The sequence below is a fragment of the Gobio gobio genome (assembly GCF_949357685.1).
Source record: "Gobio gobio genome assembly, chromosome: 14".
In the NCBI taxonomy this organism is placed as follows: domain Eukaryota; kingdom Metazoa; phylum Chordata; class Actinopteri; order Cypriniformes; family Gobionidae; genus Gobio; species Gobio gobio.
In genome coordinates this window covers 28,801,932-28,811,233 of record NC_137107.1, presented here as the reverse complement: position 1 = coordinate 28,811,233, position 9,302 = coordinate 28,801,932, and the positions used below count along the sequence as shown (strand labels likewise).

At 34.7% G+C, this 9,302-nt stretch overlaps 2 protein-coding genes and 1 long non-coding RNA gene across 4 annotated transcripts; 1 reads left to right on the top strand and 2 right to left on the bottom strand.

The window, feature by feature from the left end:
• The first annotated feature begins 776 nt into the window (after positions 1–776).
• On the top strand, positions 777–2,050 carry LOC307137662 (uncharacterized protein). Of its 2 annotated transcripts, none has more exons than XM_079835474.1 (2): positions 777–905; positions 1,229–2,050. In XM_079835474.1, the coding sequence occupies exon 2, from the start codon at positions 1,296–1,298 to the stop codon at positions 1,929–1,931; it is 636 nt and encodes a 211-aa protein (XP_079691600.1). In that variant the 5' UTR covers positions 777–905; positions 1,229–1,295; the 3' UTR covers positions 1,932–2,050. The 2 variants fall into 2 exon arrangements, with proteins under 2 accessions (XP_079691600.1, XP_079691601.1); XM_079835475.1 differs by having other exon boundaries at positions 895–973.
• A 2,287-nt stretch (positions 2,051–4,337) lies between these two features.
• On the bottom strand, positions 4,338–5,089 carry LOC307137261 (uncharacterized protein). Its single transcript, XM_079834820.1, has 2 exons — positions 5,074–5,089; positions 4,338–4,993 (listed from the first exon to the last, which is right to left on the bottom strand). The coding sequence occupies exon 2, from the start codon at positions 4,983–4,985 to the stop codon at positions 4,533–4,535; it is 453 nt and encodes a 150-aa protein (XP_079690946.1). The 5' UTR covers positions 4,986–4,993; positions 5,074–5,089; the 3' UTR covers positions 4,338–4,532.
• A 1,099-nt stretch (positions 5,090–6,188) lies between these two features.
• On the bottom strand, positions 6,189–8,318 carry LOC307137264. The gene is made up of 4 exons (XR_013817899.1): positions 8,293–8,318; positions 7,899–7,986; positions 7,516–7,599; positions 6,189–7,381 (listed from the first exon to the last, which is right to left on the bottom strand). It is a non-coding gene; the product is annotated as an uncharacterized lncRNA (long non-coding RNA).
• Between the last annotated feature and the right edge of the window lie 984 nt (positions 8,319–9,302).

The window sequence follows — 9,302 nt, the reverse complement described above, 5'->3', positions numbered from 1 at the left end:
AAAATAAACAATCAAATATAGAATAAAAGTTGTTGTCCTTTCCCTTACGAAACAAAAATATATTGCAGTATATTGGAAAATATCATGTAATACATTAGGCGATATATACCAATATATGGGATTTAATATTTATATTTTCCAATATATTGCAATATATTGAAAGCGGCAATCATTTGTATATTTTGCAATATACTGCAATATATTACATATATTGTATATATGTACCATCAATATATTAACAATATATTATAATATATTTCAAGTAATATATTGGTAAATATATTTTCCTTTCGTAAGGGTTATTAGCCTATAATGGCAATATGTTAATAAATGGCCTGTAGTGTTAACTGGAGATAACAGAACAGGTTCAAGACTTTGAGAATGATCCCTTATTATCATAACTACTGAGAACTCGATAAACTAAAGGAATTGTGGTTGGTCACTTTGCATGTCAATCAGACGATCTTTTCCGCTCTTAGTGGGCGGTTCTTGTCCAGAAAAAAAGCTGCTAAAAGCTCCAGGTAATCTAAATTTTTGCCACCCAATTTTAGCAGTGTTTCCTTTATGTTACAATGTTACCTGTGTGAAGCAGTAGGCTAGTACGACCAGCTTGATGTTTCAAGCTCTTAGCTCTCTGCAAAAATTAAAAGCTTTACTTTCCTATTGTTTCTTCTTCGCTCCCGTCGCTTTTTTCATCTATCCCGGGTTTAACTTAGCTTCTGACTTTCCATATATGGACTGCGAGTGCGCAAAATGATTGACAGGTAAAGGGTCGTATCCAAAAACAATAACGAAGGGACTCGCAGTCTATTCATGAAATGAAAGTGAAAGTGTACGTGCATCAGATAACGAACGTGGCAAATCTAAGGAAGTGGTTGTGGAAGGCTACGCAAAGCGTAAACAAGGTTGGTAAAATGCCTTTTCGTCGTCATTTTATATAAAGTAGCATCCGCTGACACAGCCTTCGTAAAAGGTTGGTCTTAGGTGTGTTTATTGCTACCATATCGTCCTCCGAGGTGTTGTGCATTATGAATCTTGCTGTTGCTGCTAAATAAACAGCTGGAGATACATTGTTAATCAAGTGAAATGTCAGCAAAATATTTCTTTTTAATAACTACATAATGAAAATATACAGAATGTTAACAGTACTTATTGGTCTTGTCTTGTCTAACTGGACATATTTTACAGGGTTATTTTACCCTTTTTTTATTATTATTATTTTGTGTAGGAACTGCTGTCTCAAAAAGGAGCTTCCATAGATCATTGCCATCTCATACTGTTGTGTAAGTGTCAAAATGCCAGTGGAATTCAGTGGATGGGAGGCATACTGTGAAAAATCAAAGCACCTTAAACCAGGGCAAGAACCCAAAAAGAGCCATGGTTACACTATGTACCATGGGACACTCAAAACCAATGCCCCAGCTATTATATCATCAGGGTTTCGGCCCTCTGGTGGGGGAACTCTGGGTCCTGGAGTCTACTGTAGTAGGGACGTTAACAAAGCAATGGGTTACCCACCATGTGCTCCCAATGACAGAGTTGTGTTAAAGCTACGAGTAAGAGTGGGTAAAGTGAAGAGGATTGATGGTCAGAGCATGCACCTGATGACCTCGTGGCACCAGAATGGATATGATACGGCCTGGTTACCTGCCTCTGTTTCTGGAGGACATGAGGAGGACTGTGTTTTTGACCCAAAGAGACTCACTGTCATTGGAATAGCCCATTGCACAGACTCCAGTGCTAAGAGTTCTCTGGAGAGTCTCATAAAACAGAAAAACCAATCGCAGGACCCAAATGGGAAAGGTCTGAAGCTGTGTAAAGGCTGTGGAATGCAAACACAGGATAAACACACAATGGAGAAATGCTGGTCCTGTAAAGCATCCATATGCCCCTTCATGAAGAATCATGTTTGCCGAAGGAAAGGGAAGTAACCAATCCTGAGTACTCCAATTTAGTTAAATGATTTTAATTTAATTAAATATAATCTGTAAAGTGATATTGAGCTTTGTTAAAAGCACTTGTACATCAATCAGTAAGGTTAACTTTACACAAAGACCATTCAAAATTACTGGTTTAATTTTAATGTTTATATATATATATATATATATATATATATATATATATATATATATATATATATATATATATATATATATATATATATATATATATATATTGGATATTGAACAATATATTTTTATTGATATTGTATAGTGACCCAAAAATGTAAATTTAACATTTAACAAATGTAATGAAATGTGGTCAGATTAATGCTGTTAAATTCAGTTGATTATAACTCCTCGTCACCTGAAACCGATTGTGCCAAACAATCACGCTCATGAAAGTTTAAATGTATCACTGTATCACTTTTGTAATATTTTGGTGTAATCTATGAGCACTTAATAGTAAACATTACAATAAATAAAGGTATACTTTCTATTCATTATTAAAATATATAATTTTTCTCTTCTGTTCCGCAGTTGCAATTCTGGTCTAACGTTGTAACAATTTTGATTGCAACAGTTGGTAATATTTGGTAATATTGCAACAGTTGGACTGAACATAATATTTAAAAAATGAGTATTACTAAAACATTTAAAGTAAACTTTAAACTTTCAAAATTAAGAAAGCTGACTTAATTCCCAAATACAATATAATGATGACCAAAGTCTTTTGAAATGCAGAAAACTGTCCGTTATTAAATTAGGATTATTGTGTTTTATGTTTATTGTGTAGCAATCATAACTGTACAGCTGTGTAAATCATTTCTGAGGTGGGGCATTTACAGGAAAACAGTCCTCTACAGCAAAAATGAAACTTAGCTTTGGTTAAAATGAAAAAGAGAAGAACACGCATGAATTGTTACATATGTTTTCAGGTTACTACATATATCTCGATACATTATATTCATTATGTATAGTATTTTATCAAATAATAGATAGATTAGTGCAGTTCCTTCTTGTTTTTATAAGTTTGATAAAGGTCACATCATAGCCTGTTTGCACAGAAATTTAATATGTGTGTTTGTTCAATAAATTCAAAACATAATAAGTTTAACAAGTTTAAAAAGATGAAGAAAAACTGAAACTTATAAACCTGGGGCCAGTTGCATAAACTAAGCCATTAGGTTAAGACAGTGTCTTAAGATCTAGTATGAGCCACTAGCAGATAGGCAAGTGGCATTCAGTCTTACTTTTCGTATCAAATTAGGCCAGTCTATGTTTTTATGTAACTGATTAAAAAAAATTATGAACAGTGTTAAATAAAAAAATTTATGTCTAACTTGTAAGACTAGTCTTAACGGTTTATGCAACTGGCCCCTGAACGGAACCTTTCGTCATGGACACACCCAGAAAGATGTGCCATTTATATACATGCTTTCAGAAGGAAGTGATCATTGTTAGAAGCGACATAAGAGGTAAGGCTTTGTCTATGTGAAAACGTATTTGGTGCATCTTTTGGTCATTATGTTCTATTACATTTTTTAAGATTTTATTTGTTTAGGTGCAAGCATGTGGGCTGAAGATGACTTGAGTGCAGGTGCTCCACCATGTCTTGAGAGTTACATACAACCAGTTGAGGGTGAAGTCTACAGAATGTACCATGGCACATCAAGGGACTGTTTTCCTGTAAATGCCCCACCTCAGAAATTTTTTACACAGCTGTACAGTTATGATTGCTACACAATAAACATAAAACACAAAAATCCTAATTTAATAACGGACAGTTTTCTGCATTTCAAAAGACTTTGGTCATCAATATATTGTATTTGGGAATTAAGTCAGCTTTCTTAATTTTTAAAGTTTAAAGTTTACTTTAAATGTTTTAGTAATACTCATTTTTAAAATATTATGTTCAATCATCATGATCAACACCATGCGTACAACGCTATCAAACATAATTAATAAGTAATACCACTGATCTATATAAATAACTGGGGCACGTTCAAAGCTTATAACTGTAATTAAACACAGCTATACCTGTTCTATCTCCATGCAGCATTTGTTGTTGTCTGACTCCAGTGAACACTGAACACAGCTACAGACAGTTTCTGACATTTGTTCTTGTTCTGTTGTTAGTAGTGTTGTTAGGTGTTTGTAATAAATGCAAATCCTGGCATAGACATTGGCATTCATCAACAACGTTTTCACTTATTTCACTTGGTTAAAACTGTACAGGACAGACAGAAGTTATTCATGGTTGACAGGTTAGGATGGGATGGGAAATGATCAGAGCCTTTTTAAAACTTTAAATATAGCCAATGTTGGCTTGAATTTCTTGTCAATGTTATCATATATTGCCTGATAAATAATAAATAAAACTTAACTCAAAGATTTGTGTATGAAGTATTTTAATTTATTCATACCTAGCAACAGGGTGAGAATTGTACAGTGATCATAATTTCAAAGCACATGAGCAGTTTAAATTTAACAGCTGGTATATCATTTTCAAAAGAATATTTTGAGAACTGCTAATTCCAAACTTCATGGGAAAGCACATTCAATAATTCTCATGGAAAAAACACCATGCGCTCATTGCTTTTTTGGGCGTATTTCACCAGTGACAGTGACTCGGCTTGGATCCCAAACACAGTCTTCCTCAAGACCACTTGGCACCATCCCACAGTTTGGAGGGCACCAGGCAGTGTCATACCCATGTTCATGCCAGGTTTTCTGCAGTGGATGACCTTGACAGTCAATCTTTTTCACTTTTCCAACATTAACCTTAACTCTCAGAACAACTCTCTGGCTCTCAGGTAATTTCAGAGGGTATCTGGAGGCCTTCTCTAGATCTCGGCTGAGGTAGACGCCAGGCCCAAGCATTAGTTTTCCTTTAGTAGACTGTTTGAAGCCAGAGACTTTGATTTTTTCAGCAGCCTCTCTTGATGTGCCATGATACATTCTGTAGACTTTACCCTCAACTGGTTGTATGTAACTCTCAAGACATGGTGGAGCACCTGGACCCAAGTCATCTTCAGCCCACATGTTTGCACCTAAACAAATAAAATCTTAAAAGATTTAATAGAATATAATGACCAAAAGAACTTTTCAAAAAGACAAAGTGGTGCCTTACCTCTTATGTCGCTTCTAACAATGATCACTTCCTTCTCAATGCAGATGTATAAATGGCACATTTTTCTGGGTGTGTCCATGACGGAACGTTCAGATAAATAAGTTTCACTTTTTCTTCATCTTGGTCAACTTAAGAATTGCAAAAATACATTATGTATTGAATTTCTGGGTAAAAAGGTTATGCTGTGACCTTTATCAAACAATACAATCAGTAACTGCACTGTTTTTTAGCCTATTTAATTGTGTAAACTGAAAACATACTGTATATAACTTTGAAAATTTTTTGTTCTTCTCTTTTTCATTTTAAACAAAACTTAGTTTCATTTTTGCTGTAGAGGACTGTCTTCCTGTAAATGCCCCACCTCAGAAATGATTTACACAGTTGTGGCAGATGTCTGAACAGCGCAGGTTAACAAACAATAAGTGCGATTGATCTGATGTGTTCAAATAAGATCAACATATGATTTTAAATAGTAGGTTCCAGATGTGCCCATGGTTGAGATATTTTCTTACATGACTTTTAAATATTTACTTTTATTTGTTGTCCAACAAGAAACATTAATGCAAAAAGATGAATATCACTGTTTCAAAGTTAGAAACTCTCTCCAGACCTGTAATATATTTTACAGGATATTTCAAGCACAGTGGAGGGTGACAATAAGGAACTAGTTTATCCAACATGTTTTGGATCAACAACTGGTTAACACTGTTAACAATTAACTCTGTAGAACTTTCATATAAATTTACACTCTCTCATTTAACTGATTTGCATTTTTGTTCCTAGAATATGAATAATTGCATATCAATAGAATAAACATGAGGTATAAACAAAGAGATGGATGGTGTTATAATAGTAGGCCTATATGGAATATGGATGATGACATACAGTTTTTTAATTTCATATCAGCATGTGTCAGATAAAAATATATCAGCTAACTTACTGTTTATGTAACCTAGATGTTTTGTATTATGATTGTTACACAATAATCATTATATTACTATATTAAAAGTTTTAATAACAGACCGTTTTCTGCATTTCAAAAGGCTTTGGTCATAATTGTATTGTATTTGGAAAATAATTCAGCTTTCTTTCTTTTTTTTCTTCTTTTTTTTCTTAAAACACAAAGGCATGCCATGTGAAATATAATTCTTCATAACTGAAATATATATTTTAAATGTACTGTTTGCCCCGTGATTCTGACCCTTGAGAAGGCCAAAGAAAACCCCTCTTTTCTAATGTTCTTTGCATCCTCCAAACAACAGAACAAAAACATGTTCAAAAAGCATCAACAAATAATATTCATAAGAATCGTAAATGCGTAAATGTCTTTTCTGGTTCATCATTTTGAAAGGGCCATTAAAATATTTTAATCAGAGACTTTAGCATTTATAGGAATATCCTGCTTTTAACTCTTAACTAACAACTTCGGACTGTATGAAAGGATGCTAATCCTGAGGAAATTCCTATACAGCCTGCTTTTTGCTGGTTAAAAATGTTAACCTAAAAATGTGCTTCATGTGGTATATAGATTGAGTAACTTCAAAGAATTATTTTCGAAGAAGCACAGGTCTCAGAAAACGTAAATGTTTTTATCACAGTCCTAGGAAGACTTAAACACGTATACAGTAACAAAAGTGCAATTCTATTGGTTTGCCCAATATTAAACATTTCTAAAGCACACTGGTAGACAATAACAACATTACTGTACTAGGTGCATTTTTCATGTAGGCTTTACTTTATTACAATATTTCCATTTTTATTTCTAATAGGCCTATTCATTTGTACTAATCTCACATTGTAAATACATAAAATAATAATAATAATATTATTAAACCAAACAGGATTTTACAAGCACTTTGCTCCTTTGGACGGATTACATCAATGACTGTGATTCGTCTTGGATCCCAAACACAGTCTTCCTCAAGACCGCTTGGCACCATCCCACATTTTGGAGGGCACCAGGCAGTGTCATACCCATGATCATGCCAGGTTTTCTGCAGTGGATGACCTTGACAGTCAATCTTTTTCACTCTCCCAACATTGACCTTCACTCTCACAACCACTCTCTGGCTCTCAGGTAATTCCAGAGGGTATCTGGAGGCCTTCTGTAGATCTCGGCTGAGGTAGACACCACGTCCGAGCATGCCATTATCAGACTGAAGGAAACCATCCTTAGCAATTTTTTGTGCAACCTTCGTGGATGTGCCATGATACATAATGTAGCTGTTGCCATTCTCTGGAGCCGTATAGCTCTCAAGACATGGTAGAGCAGCTGGACTCAAGTCATCTTCAGCCCACATGTTTGCACCTAAACCCCACATAATCGTATTTATAAGATATTAGTTGAAACAGAAGATTACCACGAGTAAATAAATAAAAATGCGAGATAAAAGGATAAACTGTGAATTATTTTTTTTAAACACAAACAAAGTGGTAACTTACCTCTGATGTTTCTGAATGCAGATCTTCTTAAAGTAGGTTTATAAACACCACGTGCTTATTCAGGGTGTTTCCACAACGGAAATACTAAGCAAAAGAATAAGCTTTCAGTTTCTCTTTATCTTGGTAAACTCTTTTATGAATAATTACATGTATATATGGACTTTGTAAAATATAATGTTATACATTCAGTAAGATTTGGTAAGGCTGTATTTTACCATTTAGTAAAAGTGTGTTGTTTATTTGTTCTTCAACACACTAATTACTTCGATATTAGTTGAAACAGAAAATTACCACGAGTAAATAAATAAAAATGAGAGATAAAATTATAAACTGTGAATTATAAATTGTTTTTTTATTTTTACACAAACAAAGTGATAACTTACCTCTGATGTTGCTTCTGAATGCAGATCTTCTTAAAGTAGGTTTATAAACACCTCGTGCTTATTCAGGGGGTTTTTCACAATGGAAATACTAAGCAAAAGAATAAGCTTTTAGTTTCTCTTTATCTTTGTAAACTCTTTTATGAATAATTACATGTATATATGGACTTTGTAAAATATAATGTTATATATTCAGTAAGATTTGGTAAGGCTGTAGCCTATTTTACCATTTAGTAAAAGTGTGTTGTTTATTTGTTCTTCAACACACTAATAACTTCGATATTAGTTGAAACAGGAAATTACCACGTGTAAATAAATAAAAATGAGAGATAAAATGATAAACTGAATTATAAAAATCTTTTTTTTTTTTTTTTACACAAACAAAGTGATAACTTACCTCTGATGTTGCTTCTAACACTGAATGCAGATCTTCTGAAAGTAGGTTTATAAATACAGCGTGCTTATTCAGGGAGTTTCCACAACGGAAATACTAAGCAAAAGAATAACCTTTCTTTTCTTTTCTTTTATGAATAATTACATGTATATATGGACTTTGTAAAATATAATGTTATACATTAAGTAAGATTTGGTAAGGCTGTATTTTACCATTTAGTAAAAGTGTGTTGGTTATTTGTTTTCTCCACAAGCAAAGAGAGCCATACTATGATTCTCCAAGCCCAATATAGTGACAAGTAAACAGAGTATGATTTGTGTGGTGTCCATGTTACAGGTTTAATGATTTTTATTCAATTGGAATCAAAACATTTCTAGGATAGGCCTATATTATAATATGAAATAATAAGTTCCCTTTCAGTCGGTCACGTTCGCCGTACGTCGGAACTGACAGACGAATTGGGATCTGTCTTCAGAGACCAATCTACTTCGAGTGTATTAGAAACGAGCCAATCCATATTGGCATGCGGTCCACGCACCGCCCCGCACCGCGGGTATAAATACGGAAGTGGAATACCGCATATTGCTTTCAACATCGGAGCCGAACGGTTATGAGAAACTGTTTTCTACGGAATGTTCTGAACGAGTCTCTGCGAGAAGCTGCTCTTACCTGGTGCTGGCATGACGGCGCAGTTCAGCGAGTGGTCGCTTCATCCTGTGTCGGTTCGCTGGGTGTTTCCTCCTTTTGAGTGCTCACACGCGCAAATTTCTTCTAAAAGAGCAACACGGTTTGACCCTGCGTCTTTTTCAAGATGTCATTCAAACCGTGTGTTTCTGGATGCCATCGTTTTGTGTCCCCAGTTGACGGTCATGATCGTTGTCTCACGTGTTTGGGCGTTCAGCACGCTGAGGCAGCGTTCGTGAATGACTCATGTTCCCACTGCAGGAACATGACCATCGCAGTGCTTAGATCTAGGCTCAAATACCTCAAACGGGGTGGAGTCCCATTGCGCA